This window comes from Nuphar pumila, chromosome 17, assembly GCF_984573655.1.
Source record: "Nuphar pumila chromosome 17, dmNupPumi1.hap1.1, whole genome shotgun sequence".
Taxonomy (NCBI): Eukaryota; Viridiplantae; Streptophyta; class Magnoliopsida; order Nymphaeales; family Nymphaeaceae; genus Nuphar; species Nuphar pumila.
The window spans coordinates 75,337,687-75,362,529 of NC_143265.1; the positions used below are offsets into that span (position 1 = coordinate 75,337,687).

Genomic DNA, 24,843 nt, shown 5'->3' on the forward strand with positions numbered 1-24,843 from the left:
TTCGAGATAAAGGAATAAGTCGACAGGTTTCTTGCCGTCATACTTCTCAACAAAATGGGGTTGCAGAGAGGAAACACAGGCATATTGTTGAGAGCGCGATGAGCATGCTACATGATAGTAATGTGCCCGTCAGTCTCTGGACATAAGTTTTTCACACATTTGTTCATATCATAAATCGTTTTCCTATGGCACTTTTGGATCAAAAATCTCCCTATTATACTTTATTCGAGCATCATCCCTCTTACGATGAATTGCGTGTTTTTGGTTGTGTATGTTATGTACATGTTGATTCATCTCTGCGAAATAAGTTTCAGGACAAGGCTGTCAAGTGCAGATTTGTTGGGTATGCAGATGAATACAAAGGTTATCGATGCTATGATCCTACTACAAAACGTATTAGGACCTCCAGAAATGTTGCTTTTGACGAACAAAATTTTCAGGTTAATGACTCTGCAGCGTTGCCATCTCGAGAATTAGAAGTATATGATCCATGGATGAGCGCAAATCTTTTTGCTAATACAGGAGAAACTTGTCAGACAAATTGTCCTTCCTTCGGCTTGAGTAGGGAGTTGAATGACTCACAAATACATGTTGAATCATCTCCAGTTGAGTCTCCAGTTGAGCCACCCCCAGTAGAACGCTTCTCTGGGCAGATATACACTAGACAGGACAAAAATACAGAGCCGAGAAATGTGGAAAGCATCGTCAATGATCCGGCTCAAAGGCCGTCACACATTAAGCATCCTATCCAACGATGGGTGAGTTATGAGACCTTCTCCCTTGATTTCCAACTGTTTATGTCTCAGCTCACAAAACAGGTTGAACCCACTTGTTTTAATCAAGCTATTCAATCCTGTCATTGGACTGAAGCTATGAATGAAGAAATGAAAGCTCTTCATGAATGCCAGACTTGGGAAATAGTCCCTCGGCCAGAAGGAAAGAATGTAGTTGGCTCAAAATGGGTTTATAAAACAAAGTATAAGCCTGAAGGAAGCATTGACAGATATAAGGCACGACTTGTTGCTCGAGGATTCACACAACAATATGGTGAAGACTACGATGAAACTTTTAGTCATGTAGTCAAAATGGGTACTATTCGTGTCATCATATCCCTAGCAGTCGATCGAGGTTGGAGCCTTAGTCAGATGGATGTTAAAAATGCATTTTTGCATGGAACTTTAAAGGAAGAAGTGTATATGGAGCAACCTCTTGGTTATGCCGAGAAGGATCCTACTGCCTGGGTGTGCAAACTAAGGAAATCTCTGTATGGGTTGAAACAGGCGTCCCGTTCCTGGTTTGAAAGTTTCTCTATGCAAATTCAAAGTTATGGTTTTAGAAGATGCTCTCTGGATCACTCACTCTTTATTTTCCAAAAGACAAACATTGTTATACTTCTTCTTATATATGTTGATGACATTGTGATCACTGGGAGTTCAAATAATCATGTGCAAGACGTGAAACAGTTTTTAATGAAAACTTTCAAAATGAAAGATTTAGGGGAGTTGAGGTACTTTCTTGGTGTGGAAGTTGACAGACAACAAGACACATTGACACTCATGCAACAAAAATACACTCTTGACCTTCTGGAAAGAGCAGGGATGACGAATTGCAAACCAGTCAGTATTCCTAGTGTATTACATCAAAGGCTGAGCTTTGAAGATGGCCATCTTTGTGTCAACCCTACAATGTATAGAAGTCTCGTGGGAATGTTACAGTACTTGACCTTTACCAGACCTGATATAGTTTATGTTATCAATCAGGTATCCCAATTTATGCATGCTCCAACGGAGGGTCATATGGAAGCTGTGAAGCGCATTCTACGCTATTTAAAAGGAACTAAAGGAGATAGACTTGTCTATCGCAAGAACGATAATTTGCATAGAGGACATGAACTCATCACTTATACAGACGCAGATTGGGCAGGGGATCCAGATGAGAGACGATCTGTCTCTGGATATTGTGCATATATTGGACACAATTTAGTGTCCTGGAGCGGCAGAAAACAAAAGGCAGTCGCACGATCAAGTACAGAGGCTGAATACAGATCGATGGTTGCAGGCACGGCAGAAGCCACATGGATTAGACACTTATTGAGTGATCTTGGGGAGACAATTATTCGATTTTTTCTTCTATGTGACAATCAAAGCGCAATAAACATTGCATGTAATCCTATCCAGCATAACAGAATGAAGCACATTGAGATTGATCAACATTTCATACGGCAGAAAGTCGAGATGAAGGAGATAGAACTACGTCATGTTCGAACAGAAGATCAAGTGGCAGACTTGTTTACCAAGGGGTTAACAGGACGTCAATTTTGGCTATTAAAGAGCAAGTTGTACATGATCCAAAATCACATACAACTTAAGGGAGCGTGTTAAAATATAGCTTGCGTATGGATCTGGATCCAGATCCATACGCATGGTATGTTAATGAAACACATGTTGTATTTCTCTCATTAATGGCATCCTTATAATATCTCTGATATTACAAGGATAGTTGTATAACTGCTTCATATATAAAATGGTTAGGGCTTGGAGGTCGAGCTATCGTAAGCCGCCCCAGCCATTGTTCTCTCTCTCTCTCTCTCTCTCTCTCTCTCTCTCTCTCTCTCTCTCTCTCTCTCTCTCTCTCTCTCTCTCTCTCTCTCCCTCGCCCTGTTTCCTGTAGATGTTGTACCAGATATAAAATCTGATACCTTGGTGTGTAAGTTGCTATATGTGACTGTTACTAGACCTGACATTTCATTAGCCGTGAGTAAAATCAGTCAGTTCATGGACAAACCTACAAAAGTTCACTGGGATGCAGCTATGATGGTTCTTCGGTATTTAAAGTCATCTCCTGGTAAAGGTCTGTTGTTTAAACGAAATCCATCTTTGGACGTTGTTGCTTACACTGACGCAGATTACGCAGGATCTGTTGAAGATAGGAAGTCAACATCTGGATTTTGTGTGTTTGTGGGAGGAAATCTTGTTACCTGGTGGAGTAAAAAACAAACCGTTGTAGCCAGGTCGAGTGTTGAATCTGAATACCGAGCAATGGCCCAGACTGCAGCTGAGATTATGTGGGTAAAATCAGTCTTGACCGAGCTTCAGGAGAAAATATCCCTACCTATGTTGATGATGTGTGATAATAGGGCTGCTACTTATATTGCCAACAACCCAGTGTTTCATGAAAGGACTAAACATATTGAAGTTGACTGTCACTATGTTCGTGACTTAGTTCAAGCTGGGTATATCTGCACCGATCATGTATCTTCCGAAGATCAAGTAGCGGATGTTTTTACCAAAGCCCTGGCGAGACCAAATTTCTCAAAATGTTGTGACAAGCTGAGCATGATTGATATATATGCTCCAGCTTGAGGGGGAGTGTTGAGATTAAGAGGTTTTAAGTTTTAAGTTTATTTGATATTGTTGAGAATAGGTGGTTTTAAGTTAGTCTTTTTATATTAGAGGCTATTTGAAATTATGTTTTCATAATGGTCTTAGATGTAATTATTCTTTTTAGCCTCTCTCTATTTAACATAGAGAGAAGCCCTAATAATGAAGTGAATGTGTTTTATCTGTGCAGCCCTCTCTCTCTCTCTCTCTCTCTCTCTCTCTCTCTCTTCTCTCTCTCTCTTCTCTCTTTCTCTCTCTCTCTACCTAGGGTTCGGTGCTTCTTTCTACATTATATGTACAATTTATGTTTGCAGATTTAACACATAAAATGGCCTTGCTCAGACGGGTAAGGTGTTAGCCTTTAACGGAGGAGGTGGGTAGTTTGAAACCCACTATTTTCAGTGCAGTTCAATTTTTTTAAATAAAAAAAGCTCGGCTCGAGCTGAGCCGAGCCAAACACGAGTTTGACTCGGGCCGAGCCAAGCCAAGCTCAAGTTTGACTCAAGCCGAGTTTGGACAAAAGTTGTTCAAGCTTGGCTTGAGCTCGAGCTCAAGCCAAGCTTGAACAGCTATTTTTTTATTCGAGCCGAGCCAGCCTAAGCTCGCCTCGAACTCGGTTCATGTGCATCCCTACCACCATTGGAATTTTGGAAACTTTAAGAGGACCATAAGCCACACATATAATTAGTAGTTCAACTATTTAAAAAATATATCTTCTAAAAAAAGAGGAGCCGTTTTTATAAACTTTTTTTTATGACAAGGAACCCCCGCCGAAGCGAGGGAAAACCCCGGGTGGGGCCCACAACCACCCTGCCTTATGTGGCCCACCTCTGAAAACTACAGACACAACCGTGCACCAGCAAGGTTTGATCCGGGGTCTTCAACTCAACACCTTCACAACCAGCCCGCTAGCCATGTGGGTGACCCCCATGGATAATCACAGTGATATCAACTAATTCAAGGCATAACATTGGTAAGAACTGTTAGGGGTAAAAAAAGCTTTGCAAACTTTATGGTACACTAAAAAAGGGTACAAATGAACACCCACCCACCCATACAATCGGCACAAGTGCACGTGTTTTCAAGCCCAAAACAGGTTATGTTGGAAAACACAGAAATTTAATAGATCATAAAATTGAATCCATAAAATCCCCATCCATAACTTATTGAACCATAAGATAACCAAATCACATTAACTAGTAGTCTCATTATACAAGAAGTGGAACCATCGGACACATGTTCATGGTCAATCTTAATGTTCACATGTTTCATGAAAAAGAATCCATGAAACCATCTGAGGAAGGCCATTAAAAAATGTTTTGTGCATGGATATATTAAATACACCAACACTAATGAGTGGATGCATGAGGAAAAAATAATGGACCCACTACAAAATAGCAAAAGAAGTAATACCTGATGGGCAGAGTGTCCTCAGCCCCAAAATTAATTCTTGCTGAAACTCTAAGAAAATACCGAGTTTCAAAGTCAGTATAGTACATTGAATTATTAAACTGTCGAAGCTCAAGTGTAGAAATAAATGGAACTCCAGTAGAAGCATTAGATAGGCACACACTAATTGAATCTGAAGTGGCTAAGAAGATCAACTCCTGAACTTCTATAGTGTTAGCATCAGAGATTACAACTGTTGACCAGTGAGTTGCTCCAATTGTGATGTCAAACTTTGGATAGACATTGTTATTGTCAAATTGCCCATACAAAAATGTTGCTCTTACAAGATAGCGAATTCTAGATTTAACATCTAGTGTATAACAATACTTTCTAGTATCTGGAGGGAAGTGTCTGAGTGTCTGATACTGCTTCCGGTTCTCACCTACTACAGAAATATTTGCTGTTTCACCATAGACATTTTTATTATCTGGAATCCACTCAAGACCAATTTCATCAGTATAGTTCTCTGTACCGCCACAATCAATGCTTATAAAGCCTGTCCATTATTAAGTTAGCAACATTTTAAGAACAGAACTGAAGATAAAAACACTTTTAATATACTGTACTTATGGCATTCCAAAACAAACTAACATAAGGAATTAATGGCAGTGAAAAGGTGAAGGAATCAAATGAGCATAAACAAATAAACTATACATGAAAAGCAACCATTAGGACACAATCCGCATGTTATAACAACAGCCTTCATTTCCTGAGATCTGCAGAAGTTGTGATGACTACAGACCAGGAATAATGACATAGGATGATAGGACTATATCTCAAAGTCTTACAAACATAAATTATTGATAGAACAAGATCATGCAGTGGTTTTTCTCTTGCACAATTTTTCTCCGAAAATGAATCATGATAGTGACAAAGTAGGTCATCAGCCAGACAGAGGAACCAAAGACTGAGAGTTCCATTCTTTCAGTTGATTGTGATGTGAATCTAATGGTACACTGAAAAAGATAATTTGGTGTGCAACACATCTAGTACATCCTTGAATGTGTTATATTGTATCCATATTCTTCTGTTTCCATATTCCAGTTAAAATAGAAGGGGAGATTCGTGGGATCCAATAAGAACACAGTAGCAAAGTTGTGAAACCCACTATACAGTTAATTTTGAAATGATTCTTTGAGATCAATTGCTGATGATAAGTTGATCTCAGGCACACTTTACATACCTTTATTGAAAGAAAGCACCTCTTGTCCACTAGCTATTTGTCTTTTAACTTTGTTTACGTACATAAAATTGTAGTCCTTTAAGGGAATTCTGTTTATTGTACTCTGTATACATTAACCTAATAAAAGCTACCTAACCCCTTTCTCTTCACTCATCCCTCCTTTCCCTTCTTCTTCACCTTGGTTTTCCACATCACCTAGTGTTGCTGCCAATCATAGCAGGGTATCAGGATGTAGAGATCTATAAAAATGTATATATGTACATATATATAGGCATGTACATAATATTTTTATTTTTATTTTTATCTTTTTTTTTGTATTTATTTTTTTTCTTTAGAGCTAGTCCTAAGTAACTAGCCATTAGGACTAGCCTAAAGGATAGATTTCTAGCCGTTAGACTAGTCTAATGGCTAGTAGGAGCCCTGCTTTGGTGTATATGTTAAAATGTAAACAGCACATATATAATAATATTATTATAATTTTGTATTTAGACTTTTATTTTTTTGTAATTTTTCTTTTTGTTTTTGGTATCTAGTTCTATTAGAACTAGATACATCTAGTCCTTCTAGCTGTTGGAACTAGTCCAACCGCTAGAATTCTAGCCGTTGGACTAGTTCCAACAGCTAGAAAGGGAGAACTCGTTATGAGCTCTCCTTAATACTCTTGTATAAATAGGGGTGCATCCCCTTGTGTAATTCATTTCTCTAAATGCTTTTTAAGCATTTTGCCCTCATAAATAAAGTGTTATTTATTTTTATGCTTTTCCATTTATACCCTTTTATGGGTCTTGTCTAAAGTATCTTTTAGATACTTCCTTTTGAGTAGATTCAAGTGCATTCGTGGAGCCTACCATTTCATTACATGGTATCAAAGCTACGGAACTCTTAGATCTTGAAAAACTTCTACCTCAATTTTTGTGTCTCTGTGCAAAGGTGTGTTATCACCTTGTTCTTACAAAAAGTGTTTCGCCACTTACAAAGGAGTGTTTCATCACCTACCAAAAGAGTGTTTTATCACTCCTCTATCGACTACAAGAAGAACCATTTGGAGAAAAGGACTTGAGCAACAACATTGTATTGTATTCCCTTCTCCCTTTTCTCTATTTTCTTTTTTTTTTTCCTTACTATCTTCTTCACACCCTTGTAAATGATGGATGACCATGATAAGGTCACCATCATACCCATGAAGTTGAATGATACTAATTATGTGATGTGGGCTTCAATTATGAAGCAACGCATATGGAAAAAAGGCTTATGGAGAATAGTGGATGATTCCGATTCGGAACCTAAATTATCTCTCACAAAAAAAGAGGGTGATAAGGAAGTCCCTCTAACGGAAGAGAAGAAGACTAAGGCTCTAGCCTCTTATGAAAAGAAATGGAAAGAGTGGAGGATGGGGCATGCAAAGATAATGTCATGGCTTATTAATAGCATAGACATTAAAACATGTTCTAGCCTCGCTAAATTTGAACATGCCGATAAGGCTTGGGAATACCTCAAAAATATGTATTCCCTTAAAGATATTGCCCATGTGTGCAATCTTTAAGAAAAAGTTCAGACATTAACTCAAAATGAAAAAACTATTCGTGAATATTATAATGAGTTGTCCGAACTTTGGGAAGAGTTGGTTATTCTAGAGCCAAAATGGCTTTGCGACGAATATATTGAGCTTCGTAAAAAACAACTCGATATGGAACACTTTTACCAATGTATGAATGGATATTTGAATCCACCAAATCGGCTCTATTTCATCGTAGTAAAATCCCTACTATTGTGGATACTATTAAAGAACTAACTATGGAGGAAAATCGTCTTAGAAAGAGTACTCTAAAAGTTGATGATGATTCAGTTCTAGCTGTGTCTAGACCAGGGAATCATACTCGCACTTATAGGCCACCTCATTTTGGGAGACAGAGTGGTGAGTTTGATAAAAGAAAAGTTATTTGTCACCACTGTCATGAATCGGGGCACTATAGGCCTCAATGTCCGAAGCTAAAAAGGAGAGACGAAAAGAGAGTTGCATATGTTGAAACCGAGCAAAAAGATCAAGATGCACCTGTTTTCATGGCTCAACTGATGGAGATTCTTCAACCTCTTTTCAAAGGGATATCCTCTTTGACTGAAGCCTCAACTGGAGCGGCAGTTGCATCTGTATCCGGTCCTGGTAACTTCCCTTGACTCTTAGATTCTAGTGCTTCATTTCATATGACCACAAATGCTAAATGTTTATCCAAATATCTTAAAAATAACTCAAGTATATCAAAAGTATTTACAGCAAATGTAACATTTCTTAAAATAAAAGGAATAGGATGTTTTGAAAGTTTTCAAAAATCCAAAACTTTTTGTATTTCAGAAGTTAGATATATCCCAAAATTAAATTTGAACATTTTATTTGTTTCACAAATTTCTGATTATGGATGTAATATATCATTCTCTTCTGATGGTTGTTGGATACAGGATTGCCAGTCAGGGAAGCTAATTGGGGAAGGCCATAGAGAATGAGGGCTATATTACATGGACTTTTTGGAACTACCAAAGAATGTATTTTGTTTAAATATTCAAAAATTAGAAACAGAATTATGGCACAAAGGACTTGGCTATCTTCATATGTCAAAAATCCAATACTTCCCAAGTTTGAAAAAATTTTGTAAATCTGAAAATGTTGCTTATAAGGACTGTATTCTTGATAAAATGAAAAGATTATCTTTTTTTAGTAGAACCTTTGTCTCTACAAAACCTCTTGAGTTAATACATTCAGACGTTTGGAGACCCGCACCAATTATTTCTAAAGGTAGTTATGCATATTATGTTATCTTTGTTGATGACTTTTCTAGACACTTGAATTTATTTTCTTAAACATAAATCTGAAGTTTTTGCTCACTTTCAAATATTTCATAAAATGGTCACAAACAAATTTCAAAGTAATATTTTCATTTTTCGCACTGATTCAGGGGAAGAATTTATGTATAGAGAATTTAAAAACTATCTTAATCTATATGGCATTACTCATCAACGATCATGCCCACATACCCCTCAACAAAATGGTCTTGTGGAACGCAAGCATCGCTATATTATGGAAACCACTCGGGCTTTGCTAATTGCAAGTCAAGTTCCAAAAGGTTTTTCGGTTGAAGTCGCTCTAACTGTCACCTATCTCATCAATAGAATGCCATCTTCTGCATTAAAAATGATATCTTCAATTGAAAAATTTATGATATAGCTCTAGACTACTCTAGATTAAGAGTTTTTGGTTGCAAATGTTTTGTATTTACAAACAAAAACGATAAATTCTCCCCTCGTGCAATCTCGTATGCCTTTTTAGAATATGCTCAAAATCAAAAAGGCTACAGGTGCTATGATCTTCAAAATGGCAAATTATATGTATCAAGAAATGTGTCTTTTCTAGAAAAAGAAAGCTCTTTTGAAAGTGAAAATCCAAAGATATTACTGAATATTCTTTTTTAATCGATTTAATTTCAAAATTCAATGAAGAGGATTTTGAATATAACTTTGACAATGATCAAAGTCCTATTATTTTTTAAAATGATAGCGAAGACCAAACCAATAGGGATGTTGATCTGCAATATTCAAGACGAAGAGTTGGAGATCAACACCTACCATGTGCATTAGAAAGGTTTTTTGAAGTTCTCCCTCGTAGGACTTTTAGAATTTCTCGATCTCCCAAAAAAATTCTCTTACAACTCTTTTTTACCCTCGTATAGGGCAGCCCTTGCGTTAATCCAATCCTATGTTGAACCTTCCTCCTATTCTGAAGCCAAAAAACATGAAGAATAGGTTGAAGCTATAAAAACAGAATTGGATGCATTAGAGAAGGCCAACACTTGGTCCATTCAAGACCTTCTTCTCGGAAAGAAACCTATAGGCTGTAGATGGGTCTATAAAGTCAAAACCAAAAGTGATGAGACCCTAGAAAGATATAAGGCACGACTCGTAGTCAAAGGTTATGCTCAAGAGTATGGCATTGGCTACAAAGAAACCTTTGCCCCTATGGCCCGTATGACCACTGTTAGAACATTAATTGCTTTGGCTTCTATCAAAAAATGACTTATATTTCAAATGGATGTCAAAAATGTTTTCTTAAATGGGAGTCTTGTTAAAAAAGTCTACATGCAAGCTTCGCCTAGTATTAGTATTTCTAAGGGCAAAACACTTCATCTTGAGAAGGCCCTTTATAGCCTCAAACAGGCACCAAAAGCCTGGTATGATAGATTTAGTCAGGTTATAACTGATATTAGATTTCATTCTTGTTTGACTGACACTGCCTTGTTTATTAAGCAATCTGATGCAGGTATCATCATCCTTCTTCTTTATGTGGATGATATGATCATCACTGGAGGCGACAAACAGGAAGTTACCAATATCAAAACTCTTCTTAAAACTCATTTTGAAATGTCTGATTTAGGATTATTGAGATACTTTTTAGGAATAGAAGTTGCTTATTCTCCTCGTGGGTATTTGATATCTCAATCTAAATTTGCTTTTGATATTGTTTCCAAGTCTGGCATTACAGATGATAAGAAGGTGGACACTCCAGAAGTGGTTAATGTTAAAATGAAAATTGATGATGAAGAGTGTATTGATGATCTCCACTCCGTTCAGACAACTTGTTTGAGCACTTTTCTATCTCTCCATCACTCGGCCAGACATAAGGTTTTAAAACCCGTGACTCGGAACTCGACTTGTTCTTTATTGACTCGTGACTCGGACTGGGTTTCGTTAACTTTTGATTTTAAAACAAAGACAATATATAAATTGTCATTTAAACATATAAAGGTTTGTAAAATGACTTAATTACTAGTTTAATTGATTAATAAGTAAAATAACATCAAGTAAAACTGCTCTTAATTCAAATCTCACATTTACTAAAGAAACTACACAAGCAGGAGCCAGTCTTTCAAGACAATGTATAAAGAATGACTTAATTACTAGCTTCAAGAACTTTAATAGCCATCTTGAATATATGGACATAGCTGTTGTGTTGCAGGGCCTCAGAAAATCCTTGCAAAATTTTGGGAACATTGAACTTTATCTTGATATTTGTAAGTGTGTTTATGATGTAGAGTTGATTGGACCATGCCTTATATATCTGCACATAAATGCATATAAGCTTTGGATAATGAGAATGTTGTGATGTATATTTATTATAATGATAATTGTGGGCATTTTATGCTGTTGGTTTTGAACAGGCTGGCTGCCAACTATTGTGTAGGTCTCAAAGATGGTTGCATGAGGGATCAATTATGTTAGCTGGATTAGTGGATTCACTCTATGTTCATTGAGGGGTACTGGATTTGATTCCTTACCTGGAGCTACCAAAAGGAATGAATGATGGACATGTGGAATTTGATTAACTTTTACTAATTTTGTAATTTTATATTAGGTTGGTAAGCCTATTGTTATTATGCTATTTGTTCTTTGAAAAATGAACACTTACATATGAAAAAAATGCCCATAGCCTTTGAAAAATGAAAAAAAGAAAAAAGTGTCCAAAACTCGCCCGAGTCAACCCGAGTCAGGCCGAGTTTTCGCAGACCGAGTTTAGCTTGCCGAGTTGACTCGTTGGAGGGCCGAGCCGAGCCGAGTCAGTCGAGTCACCGAATTGACTCGGCGAGTTTTAAAACCATGGTACACACAGCTAGTCAGTTTCAACATGCTCCCACTTTTATTCATATGAGAGTGGTTTTACGTATTATTAGATATTTAAAGAGTTCTCTCTCACAAAGACTCTTCTTGTATGCATCATCACCATTAGATTTAATTGCTTATACTGATGTTGATTGGGGAGGTGATCCTAATAATAGGCACTCAACCACTAGTTTATGTGTATTTTTAGGTGAATCTCTAATATCATAGAGGCGTATAAAGCAATAGAAGGTTTCTCTTTCCTCCACTGAAGCTGAATATAGAGTCATGACAACCACCACAATAGAAGTTGTTTGGTTCAGGCGACTGCTCGCTGATATGGGAGCTGAAGCAACACAGGCCTCACAAATGTGTTGTGACAATAAGAGTGCAATCTACATCGCAAGCAACCAGACTTTCCATGAGTGCACCAAACACATTAAGATGGATTGTCACTATGTCAGAGAAGAGTACTTGCATGGAACCATGTTAAAATGTAAAACTGTACATATATGTATATATAATAATATTATATTATTATATATATATATATATAAATACATTTTTAATTTCTTTCTTTTCTGTATTTTTTTCCTTTATTTTTATTTTTTGTCTTTATGTCATCTAGTTCAGTTTGAACTAGAATGACTGTTGCTAGTCAAGTCCTGTCCAGACTTGAGTAGCAATAGAGTTGTTGGACTGACACATTCCAACAGCTCTAAATAGAGCTGTTGGACTGTGCCCAACAGCTCTATTGAGTCCTCTTTCAGCTGTGTATATAAAGGGGTGCAGCCCCTCTTGTATTTTACTCCAATGCTTCTTAAGCAATTGGTTTTTCATATCAATAAAGAATACATTTTTATTTTTATTTTGTTTCCAGTTATACCCTTTTTAAGGGTTATGCTTTAGTGTCATTCTTGACACTTGCTCTTGTTAATCAAAGCTCGTGTTTCGAAGATCCCCATTTCATTTCATGGTATCAAAGCCGCGGAAGTACTAAATCTTGAGGAAAAGCTGCCTCGGTTTCCGTGCCCGTTTGCAAAAGTGTTCGCCACTTGAAGAGAAGTGTTTTATCACTTCATTGGAGAAGATTTCACATCTTGTTGTATTGTTTTTTTTTCTTTCTTTCTCATTTTCCTTCTTGTTTCTCTTCTATCCCTATTCTTTCTCTCCTTGTAATCGATGGATGACAATGATAAAGTCACCATCATGCCTATGAAACTAAGCGATACGAACTATGTAACATGGGCTTCAATCATGAAGCACCATATATGGGGAAAAGGCTTATGGGGGATTGTGGATGGTTCCGATTCGGAACCTAAGCTATCTCTTACTAAAAAGGAGGGAGATAAAGAGGTCCCTCTATCGGAAGAAGAGAAAATCAAGGCTATTTCCTCATACGAGAAGAAATGGAAAGAATGGAGAATATCTCATGCGAAGATAATGTCATGGCTTATCAATAGCGTTGACATTAAAAAATGCTCAAGTCTTGCCAAATTTGATCATGCCAATAAGGCATGGGAATACCTTAAGAATATGTATTCCCTTAAAGATATTGCACACGTGTGCAACCTCTAAGAAAAAGTTTGAATGATGACACAAGGAGACAAAACTATTCGTGAATATTACAATGGGTTGTCCGAACTTTGGGAAGAACTTTCCCTTTTAGAACCAAAGTGGCATTGTGCCGAAGACATCGAGCTTCGTCAGAAACAACTCGATGCTGAACATTTTTACCAGTTTATCACTGGATTAAGGCCGGAATTTGAAACCACTAAATCGGCCCTACTTCACCGGGGAAAAATTCCTTCTATTGTTGAAACTATTGAAGAGTTAACAATGGAAGAAAATCGTCTCCGGAAAGGTTCTTTAAAAATTGAAGATGATTCTGTTTTAGCCGTGTCTAGACCAGGGAATCATGTTCGATCATATAGGCCTCCTCACTTTAACCGACAAAATGGTGACTATGATAAGAAGAAAGTTATTTGTCATCACTGTCATGAACCGGGACACTACAGGCCACAATGTCCCAAACTTAAGGAGCTGAGAGAAAAAAGAGCTGCAATTGCTGGATCGGAGCCTAAAGATCAGGATGCACCAGTTTCCCTGACCCAACTAATGGAGATCCTTCAGCCTCTCATCAAAGGTGTCTCTTCCTCATCTGAAGCTTCAACCGGCGCAGCAGCCTCATCTTTTTCTGATTTAGGTAAAATTTCTTGGCTTCTTGACTCTGGTGCATCTTTTCATATGACCCCAAATAATCAAAGTCTATCCAAATGTGTTAAAAATAAAACAAGTGTGTCAAAGGTCTTTACTTCTGATGGGACTTCTCTTGAAATAGAAGGAATAGGAAATTTTGAAAAAATTTATAAAACAAAAAAAAAATTTATTCCAGAAATTAGACATGTTCCCAAATTAAATTTAAATCTTTTATCTGTATCTCAAATTTCTGATTATGGGTGTAATATTTCTTTTTCTTCTCATGGTTGTTGGGTACAGGATCGCCAGTCAGGCAAGCTGATTGGGGAAGGCCATAGAGAAGGAGGACTCTATTACATGGATTTTTTGGAAATGCCGAAGAAAGTTTTTTGTTATAATATTCAAAAAATAGAGTTGGAACTGTGGCATAAGAGACTTGGTCACCCACATATAGCCAAAATCCAACATTTTCTAAATCTAGGGAAATTTTGTAACTCTGAATCATTTGATTGTAAAGATTGTATTCTCGGCAAAATGAAAAGATTATCATTTCAGAACAGAACCTTTTTCTCTTCAAGACCACTTGAATTAATACACTCGGATGTTTGGGGTCCTGCACCAGTAATTTCTAAAGGAGGATTTGTTTACTATGTTATTTTTGTCGATGATTTCTCCCGACATACGTGGATGTACTTTCTCAAACATAAGTCTGAAGTATTTTCATACTTTCAAACTTTTCATAATATGGTTAAAAACAAATTTCAAAATGATATTACTATTTTTCGCACAGATTCAGGGGGAGAGTTTTTATCCACAGATTTTCAAAATTATCTTAAATTGCATGGCATCACACATCAAAGATCTTGTCCTTATACACCTCAACAAAATGGACTGGCAGAACGAAAACATCGCCATATTATAGAAACAACTAGAACTTTATTAATAGCAAATCAAGTCCCTAAAGACTTTTGGGCAGAAGCTGCCTTAACTGCCACCTATCTCATTAATAGGATGCCATCTTCTTCGTTACAAAATATCACTCCCATTGAAAAACTTATGAACATTTCTCCAGACTACTCTAGATTAAGAATATTTGGGTGCAAATGTTTCATATTTACTGACAAAAATGATAAACTTTCCCCTCGTGCGATTCCCTGTGCCTTTTTAGGATATGCTGAAAACCAGAAAAGTTATAGATGTTTTGACTTCAAAAATAATAAACTATATGTGTCTAGAAATGTTTCCTTTCTTGAAAAGGAGAGCTTCTTTGATTTTAGAAAATTAAAAGACGTCACTGAGTACTCCTTTTTGCTAGATCTAACATCAACATCTGATGAATATGACCTTGATTGTAACTTTGATGATGATCCAAGAATTATTGATCTTAATGTTGAAAATGATTATTTCAAATATTTGGGATCCATCATTCAAAAGTATGGAGAAATTGATGGAGATGTAAATCATAGGATAAAGGTTGGGTGGATGAAATGGAAAAGTGCTACTGGAGTGTTGTGCGATCGTAGAATGCCATTGCGGTTGAAGGGAAAGTTTTATAGGACGACTATTAGACCCGCTTTACTATATGGTACGGAATGTTGGGCTGCCAAGAGACATCATATTCAAAAAATGAGTGTAGCTGAGATGCGGATGCTTAGATGGATGTGTGGAAATACAATAAAAGATAAGATTCGGAACGAAGAGATACGTAAGAAGGTAGGTGTTGCACCCATTGAAAATAAGATGCGAGAGAATCGTTTACGGTGGTTTGGACATATTCGGCGAAGGCCTAATGATGCTCCAGTTAGAAGGTTGGAGAAATGGGAAAATATATTAGTTAAAAGAGGTCGGGGTAGGCCTAAGAAGACTTGGATGGAGATGATAGGAAAGGATATGAATGCTTTGAACCTCACCGAGGACATGGCGTTGGATAGAAATGATTGGAGGAAAAGGATTCATGTGGAAGACCCAAAATGAATTTCTTTTTTGGTTCATATCGCTGACCCCAATTGTTTTGGGATGAAGGCGTAGTTGTTGTTGTTGTTGTTGTTGTAATGTTGAAAATGAAGAAGTTCATAGAGATACTAGTATTCAATATTCCAGGCGACAAGAGTCTAATACTCCATGTGCACTTGAGAAATATTCTAACATTCCAACTAGACAATCATCTCGAATCTCGAGGCCTCCAGAAAAGTTTGTATCATACGAGTCTTTCTCACCCACATATAGGGCAGTTATTGCATTAATTCACTCATATGAAGAACCATCCACATATTTTCAAGCAAAAAATGATATCAAATGGATAGAAGCCATGAAAGCTTAATTAGATGCACTTGAAAAGGCTTCTACATGGAATATTCAAGATCTTCCTCCAGGGAAGAAAACTATAGGATGTCGATGGGTTTATAAAATTAAAACCAAGAGTGATGGTACTCTTGAAAGATATAAAGCCCGTTTAGTAGCCAAAGGTTATGCCCAAGAATATGGGATTGATTATGAAGAAACCTTTGCTCCGGTGGCTCGTATGACTACTGTCCGAACCTTAATTGCCTTAGCTTCTATCAAAAAATGGTCTATTTTTCAAATGGATGTCAAAAATGCTTTTTTAAATGGAAAGCTAGTTGAAGAAGTATATATGGAACCCCCTCCTGGTCTAAGTATTCCTAAGGGTAAAGTCCTTCGCTTAGAAAAAACTCTTTATGGACTTAAACAAGCACCAAAAGCTTGGTATGATAGGTTTAGTCGTGTTATGATTGATATTGGTTTTCAATTCTGTTTAACTGACACTGCTTTGTTTATTAAGAATTCTGATGCAGGGATCATTGTGCTTCTTCTCTATGTGAATGATATGATCATCACCGGAAGCGATAAACAGGGAGTTGAAACAATCAAAACACTTCTTAAATCTCATTTTGAAATGACTGATTTGGGCTTGTTGAGATATTTTTTAGGCATTGAAGTTGCTTATTCTCCTAGAGGATATTTATTATCTCAGACTAAATTTGCTTTTGATATTGTTTTCAGGTCTGGTATTACTGATGATAAGAAAGTTGACACTCCAGAAGTTGTTAATGTTAAAATGAAGATTGATGATGGAGAACTTCTTGCAGACCCTACTCCTTACAGACAGCTTGTCGGGGCACTTTCCTATCTATCCATTACCAGACCAAATATAGCACATGTTGTTCATACAGCAAGTCAATTTCAACATGCTCCTACTTCTGTTCATATGGGAGCAGTCATGCGTATTATCAGATACATCAAGATACTTCTCTTTCACGAGGACTTTTCTTATCTTCCTCCTCTTCTCTTGATTTAATTGCATATACTGATGCTGATTGGGGAGGTGATCCCAATAACAGACACTCAACCACTGGCTTTTGTGTCTTTTTAGGGGAATCATTAATCTCGTGGAGGTGTAAAAAGCAGCAGAAGGTATCTCTTTCATCCACCGAAGTTGAATACAGAGCCATGGCAACCACGACCATGGAAGTAGTTTGGCTCCGACGACTGCTTGCTGACATGGGAGTTGAAGCAACAAAGGCTTCACAAATGTGTTGTGACAACAAAAGTGCGATCTACATTGCCAGTAACAGAACATTCCACGAACGCACCAAACACATCGAAATGGATTGTCACTACGTCAGAGAGGAATATCTACACGGGATAATTGATCTGCCATATGTCACTTCAGAATATCAGTTAGCAGACTTCTTTACAAAGTCTCTCGCTGCTCCCCGATTTCACTTTCTCTTAGACAAACTTTCGCTCATTGTACCGTAAGTTTGAGGGGGAGTGTTAAAATGTAAAACTGTACATATATGTATATATAATAATATTATATTATTATATATATATATAAATACATTTTTAATTTCTTTCTTTTCTATATTTTTTTCCTTTATTTTTATTTTTTGTCTTTATGTCATCTAGTTCAGTTTGAACTAGAATGACTGTTGCTAGTCAAGTCCTGTCCAGACTTGACTAGCAATAGAGCTGTTGGACTGACACATTCCAACAGCTCTAAATAGAGCTGTTGGACTGTGCCCAACAGCTCTATTGAGTCCTCTTTCAGCTGTGTATATAAAGGGGTGCAGCCCCTCTTGTATTTTACTTCAATGCTTCTTAAGCAATTGGTTTTTCATATCAATAAAGAATACATTTTTATTTTTATTTTGTTTCCAATTATACCCTTTTTAAGGGTTATGCTTTAGTGTCATTCTTGACACTTGCTCTTGTTAATCAAAGCTCGTGTTTCGAAGATCCCCATTTTATTTCAAACCATTGATCTGCCATATATTACGTAAGAATACCAATTAACAAACTTCTTCATCAAGCCTCTCGCGGCTCCCAGATTTCACTTCCTCTTAGACAAACTTTCCCTCATTGTACCGTAAGTTTGAGGGAGAGTGTTAAAATGTAAACAACAAATATATAATAATATTATTATTATATATTTTTGTATTTATACTTTTTTTATTTTATTTTTATCTTTATTTTTGTTTTTGGTATCTAGTTCTATTAGAACTAGATACATCTAGTTTGGTCAAGTTTCAATTAGAACTTGACCAACTTTCTAGTTGTTGGTACGAGTCCAACGGCTAGAATTCTAGTCGTTGGACTAGCTCCAACAGCTAGAAAGGGAGAGCTCCTTATGAACTTTCCTTAATACTCTTGTTTAAATAGGGGTGCATCCCCTTGTGTAATTCATTCCTCTAAATGCTTTTTAAGCATTTTGCTCTCATAAATAAAGTGTTATTTATTTTTATGCTTTTCTATTTATACCCTTTTATGGGTCTTGTCTAAATTATCTTTTAGATACTTCCTTTTGAGTAGATTCAAGTGCATTCCTGGAGCCTACCATTTCATTACAGTATGTATTAGGGACTTTGTCCCCTTGTTTCTCATGCATTCTTTGTGCATTAGAGCTCTTAATAAAATAAAAAAAATTATGAGTATTATGTGTGCTCTCTTGAGGTACTCTCTTGTGCCCTTAGCAGCATCTTGTGTTTGTGCCCTTATTGGCTTGATTTGAAGGATTTTGTGTGCATTGTGCTCATGACCTTGGTGCTTGTGAACCTTCATTTATGGGTGATCATTCCATTACATGGTATCAAATCCATTGGGCTATTGACTCTTGAAGTTGAAGATTTAAAGCATCTCATTTGAAGAGATCACAATTCGTGTGCTTGTAACTTTCTCACCAAGAATTGGAGATTCAAGTGATCGTGCTCTCTCTCTCTCTCTCTCTCTCTCTCTCTCTCTCTCTCTCTCTCTCTCTCTCTCTCTCTCTCAAATGGACACTTCGTTATTTTTGAAGTGACCTACAAAGGATGTAAAAGAGGAGGAGCTTAGGGCTGCAGATCACATGTCCAATATGAAGTTTCTATTCACTGGTTATGATGCCTCTAATTCAAATAGGAGCTTAAAATTGGCTGATGGGTCTTTGTGACACTTGAGAAAGGAATTGTTCAATATGTTCTTCATAAGCCTAAGTTTCTGGTAAATTTTTAATCAATTAGCACCATCACGAAAGATCTCAACCAGAGTTACCAGTCGAAGAAGCGGGAGTGGGAAGCGATACAGGAAGCGATACGGGAAGCGAGGCACTTTCAAAAATTTAGGAAGCGGGGAAGTGTGGGACCACTTAGAAGAAAATTATGAACCGTCTCGGAAGCGACCTAGGAAGCGAACCGAAAGTGAGGGGAAAGCGAAAAAAATGAAAAAAAATGGGGAAGCGTGGGGGAAGCGCGCTTCCCAAAAAAGGGGGACACTTCCCTTCACACTTCAGAAGCACAATGTTTCGCGCTTCTCCTTTTACCTAGGTGCTTTCGGTAAGTCTGATCTCAACTATTCAGTAACTTACTTTCCTTCTCACTGTGTATTTCAAAACTTAAAGATGGAGAAGAGCTTTGATCATGGACATGAGGACAAAGGATTGTATCCTCCACAAAAAAATATTGTTTTACTTAATGAGACAGCTCATAGGTCGCTCATATGGCTCGGGCTTGTGTGAGTTTGAGCTTGCTTGACCTGCACAAACTAGATGAGCCTCAAAGTTTGACGTCACACCTGATTTCTCTTATGAAATATTGATCAATTTGAATTATCGCAATATATAACAGACTTACCTATGCTTTGTTTCAAGATAACTAGTAGATGTCTAATCCAAGTAACCTTTGCTGCCAATATTGCCATGGAAGGATATTCAGCCTTTGTACTGGACCTGACAACAGTTCTTTGCTTCTTACTACTCCATGATATCAAGTTTTTCCCAAGAAACACACAATATCCTGATATAGATCTCATGTCAGGATCACCAGGCCAATCAGCATCCATGAAGCCTACAACAATCAAAGGATTATCACAATCTCTGACATACCTCAATTCATCGTCAAAGTCACTTTAACATCCCTAGCTTATTTCCTGACATCCTTATATGAAGAAGACATCAATTCTGTCGATAGAAAATGAATATAATGTTTCATGTATAACCAAGTCAACGAATTCATTGTGGAAAAGCTTTCACATTGTATAATGGCTTTGAACAACAAGTTTACGATAAATATTATTGGTTCAGGCAACCCACATTAATTTTGAATGGTACAAGTTTCACTCCCTAGATCTTTGCACATTGGATTGAGTGGGTTTTATTCTATTATTGTTATGTTAATCTTTCTCATATTCTATCATCTTCAGTATGCAAAATAGTACTTCACTAATGAAATAGTAGCAAGCATTCAATTGGGATCGCTTCTACTCATACTCCACTGTTTTTTTTAGCAGAACATACTGGACCATTATTTGAATTCACCTTACCAACTGTAAAAACTCTCCAACAATTAAGATGCATTGTCCATCTTGTTTACTGCAGATATCACTATTTGGCATCTGAGAAACAAAGAAATTTTCGCTCATGGCACAGTAAAGAGGAAGAGAAAAGAATAGGAACAAAACAAAGTTCATGATTTTAGTTACATCAACCAAAACTAATTAAAAAACTTTATCATATAGATGTGATTATGAAACTAAGAACAGAAAGATATCACAGAGAAAATTGAAGATGGTGTATGAAAAAAATAGCAGAAGCAATATACAAAGCAAAAAAGTAAAAGAAAAGGGAAGAGAGGCCGTTACCAGGCAACTGAGCATCCGTAGTAAAGGAAGTGAAGAACAAGGATAGAAGAAGAAGAAAGAGGAGACGAAAGAGGGCCATGAGAGAAATAGGGAGGGGGGGAGGGAAGTAGAGTCCCTTTCACTGACAACACCTTGTGATTATAGAACCTCAAACGCGGGAGAAAAGCAAAACGAAATGTTGGAATATTTCGTTAAACATGTTGAGTGTCATCGCAGACGATTATTGCCTCATACTTTCTTCAATGACATAAATTCCACTCAGTGTACAACTTGATCTCCTTCAATGTCCTTGTCCAACTTCCCACTTTCCCGTGCCTGTTTGCCGTTTGTCTCATGGCTGGGAATATGGTACCCCTCTAGAATTCCATGAAATCCTTCAATTCCAGCAAAGTGATTTCTGACCTAGAGTTGAGAATGAAAACTACCATGTCAACTAATTTTCTATGATAAGTTCAATCATCATCATACTAGAACTTGACATGCAAAGTAAAAGCTCTGGAAAATTTGCAATCAAAGAAAGAAAAACCAGATTTTGCAATGTGAAAGTTGTGCGAAAATCACATCAAACTTTTTCAAAGTAAAGAACCCATGAAATTGTTGACAAAGTACAAATAGACACACCTTCTGAGAAGAAAAAAATAAAGATTAAGAAAAGGACAAGCAGCTGTAGCAGAACAAGTGGCAAATAATTTTCAGGGAAATGTATTCAACCAACATCAGTTACAAGACTTCTTCAAATACCAGCAATAAACAGGACAGCATCTGACCAGCTTTTGCTATGCCTAGGTATAAGTGAGAGCTATCATTTTGCAAAATGAGTGCAGAAAATAAACACAAAAACACAATCTTGAAACAAGTTATCAGGAAGGCACAAACTGCATCACTTATAGAAAGTTGTAGAAAACAAATGCCAGTGAAACCAAGGTAAAACACTACTGTTGAAGAAAACATCCTCTGCAGATTTACCCAATATTGAAAGTACAGAGAATTTAAGCACCCATAAATCCAATTTGTTGAAAGCCCAGAGCCTCCAAAACTTCACATTTATGTCACCGCACCCATAAAAACCAACATTGAAACAAGAATAAAAAAGAACACCAAACCCATACAAGACAGACATAAACAAGAAACAAAAAAAGAACATCCACAATCCCAAATACTACATCTTCCCTATTGCTCTCATCCCCCAACCAACTCGTGAAATTCCAATGCTCAAAAAATGGAAACTGCCCAAATTGGTGGCCCAAAAGTTTGTCTTGTGAATTCACTCGGTTGAGGGTCAATGTCCTGTACCTAATGAAGCAACAACACACACACACACACCGCTTGAAGCCATCCACTTATTGGAGATGGCATCAAATGCTTTCCCCTCCAAACATTCCAATGGAGAATGAGAAGTTCCCCGCAGTCGAATGGCTAGAGCCGGTTGAGTGACCTCAAGTTTTTCTTTCTCTTGTAGCCTACCTTCCTGACCTGGTTTTTCGTAAACTGGGTTTCACCCAGGTTTCACCCAAAACTTGGTTTAGTGAAACCAGGTTTTGAGTGCCATACAAACACACTCAAAGCCTGGTTTCACTCTGGAAACCAGATTTTGATGTCAGAACCAGGTTTTTAACCCGGTCTTGTAGGGCTATCAACGGGTTGGGTCAGGATTGACCCGGACCCACCCATAGGTATCAACCGGGTTAGGGTTCTATCGGGTCACGAAAATAGAATCCCATGCCCGGACCTGCATATTTTAAAATTTTACTTTTTATTAAAAATATATAAAAAATACTCGGGTACCAGACAAAAAAGCCGGGTCGGATCGGGTACCCAGCAAAAATCATAAACCAAAACTGGCCTGCATATTGCTCAGGTGGGGTTCCAGTCGTCCCGAATATTATTCGGGTCGGCACTTTCCCTACCCACAACTGAAAAATCGGATTCGGCTACCTGGTACAAAGTAGACCTGTTGACAGCCCTACAGTCTTGGCATCATCCAAACGGGGCCATAGAGTTTCCATACATATAAGGACTTGGAACTAAAATTTACTTGACTATGAGGGCGTGTTTGAAAACAGGGGGAAGTTCCGCTGGGGGAACTCCCCCCCACCCTGTTTTTCAGTGGGGCCCACACTCTCCCATCAAACACGAGCAAACTCCCCCTGCTCTTTCGCCATTTTGGGGGGAAGCTTCACCCCGAAGGAAGTTCCCCCAACAGCAAAACTTCCCCAAGGCACCAAGTGCTCCTTGATATGAAAAGGCATAAAATTGTGAAGACCATGACTCAAACCAGATCAATGATATACCATGCATATTATTAATCCAGAAATAACATTGCATAACAAAAACATTTCCTAAAAACAGAAAAGTTATTCAAATATTTTGATACCTTAAAAATATCAATAAATTCAAATTTATCACGGAGATTCTGCTGATTGTTCTGAGTATTCTCCTAAGATATGAAGTACTATTAATTTCTTTTCAGTACCTTTCCTTTTTTCTTTTGTTACATTTTTGTAGGATTTTCCAATAATTTCCTTCTGTGATGAAAGTGGCACGTTCTTAGTTGCTTCATGCTCAACCGTTTTTGTGTGTGGTCTGTCACTATGTTTCATCCTCTATAGCTGCCAGACATCTGCTACTCATTCATGTTCCTCCAATAATGTTGTAGATGATAAGTGGGTTGAGTTCTGCATCTCCAAAGCTCTTTTGTATATAATAGCTCTCCTATATGCTTGGGAAACATGAATCACTAGACTCTGACCAAGACAGGCACGGAGATAGATATCTGTGCTGCACCTATGATGTGCTTTTCTGGTTGCTAGCCCCTAAACTCAAGCAAGTATGTCCCCTAGCTTATTTCCTGACATCCTTTTATGAAGAATACATCAATTCTGTCGATAGAAATTGAATATAATGTTTCATGTATAACCAAGTCAACGAATTCATTGTGGAAAAGCTTTCACATTGTATAATGGCTTTGAACAACAAGTTTACAATAAATATTATTGGTTCACGCATCCCACATTAATTTTGAATGGTACAAGTTTCACTCCCTAGATCTTTGCACATTAGATTCAGTGGGTTTTATTCTATTACTGCTATGTTAAACTTTCTCATACTCCATCATCTTCAGTATGCAAAGTAGTACTTCACTAATGGAATGGTAGCAAGCATTCAATTGGGATTTCTACTACTCATACTCGACCTTTTCTTCTTTGAGCAGAACACACTGGACCATTATTTGAATTCACCTTACCAACTGTAAAAAACTCTCCAACAATTAAGATTCATCGTTCATCTTGTTTACTGCAGATATCATATTTACTACATCAATTTAGATCATATCCCACTATTTGGCATTCGAGAAACAAAGAAATATTCGATCATGGCACAATAAACAGGAAGAGAAAACAATAAGAACACCACCAAGTTCATGCTTTTAGGGTGTGTTTTATTGCCGGGGAGAAATTATTCTTTGGAGATAAAAACTTCCTGAAGTTTTTGTCACGGGAAGTTTTTATCTTGTGTTGGATGATGATGGACGACGGAGAGGGTGACAGTACCCAGAAGTGCATCTCCATCACGACTGGACCGGCGCAGAAGACGACGAGAGAGGTTGGAGGAAGGAGAGGAGGACGATAGCGCAGAGACAGATATATATATATAGAGAGAGAGGGGTTTCCATTTTGCCCCAACAAGAGAAAAGAAGTAGAGAGAGAGGGAGAGAAAGACTCACCAATTGATGGAGCTCGGCGGCGAGGAGAGGCGGACTGTGTATGACCTCGTTGAGAGAGGCGAGAGCACGATAGTAAGCCCAACCCCTTCGTGTTTTTTGGGTAGAAATACCAGGTGAAGGTGAAAAGGGATAGA

The 24,843-nt window shown here is 37.5% G+C and overlaps 1 protein-coding gene across 1 annotated transcript in view; it reads right to left on the reverse strand.

Annotated features, from left to right (window-relative positions):
* Positions 1 to 24,837, reverse strand: part of LOC149812249 (putative LRR receptor-like serine/threonine-protein kinase At1g67720) — an 85,794-nt gene extending 60,957 nt beyond the window's left edge. The window contains exons 1-3 of the mRNA XM_089992632.1: positions 24,710 to 24,837; positions 20,986 to 21,387; positions 4,794 to 5,325 (exon numbers count right to left, since the gene is read on the reverse strand). Of these exons, the coding sequence (XP_089848758.1) occupies positions 4,794 to 5,325; positions 20,986 to 21,064 (611 nt within the window). The 5' untranslated portion in view covers positions 21,065 to 21,387; positions 24,710 to 24,837. The remainder of the gene's footprint in view (positions 1 to 4,793; positions 5,326 to 20,985; positions 21,388 to 24,709) is intronic.
* Positions 24,838 to 24,843: the final 6 nt, after the last annotated feature.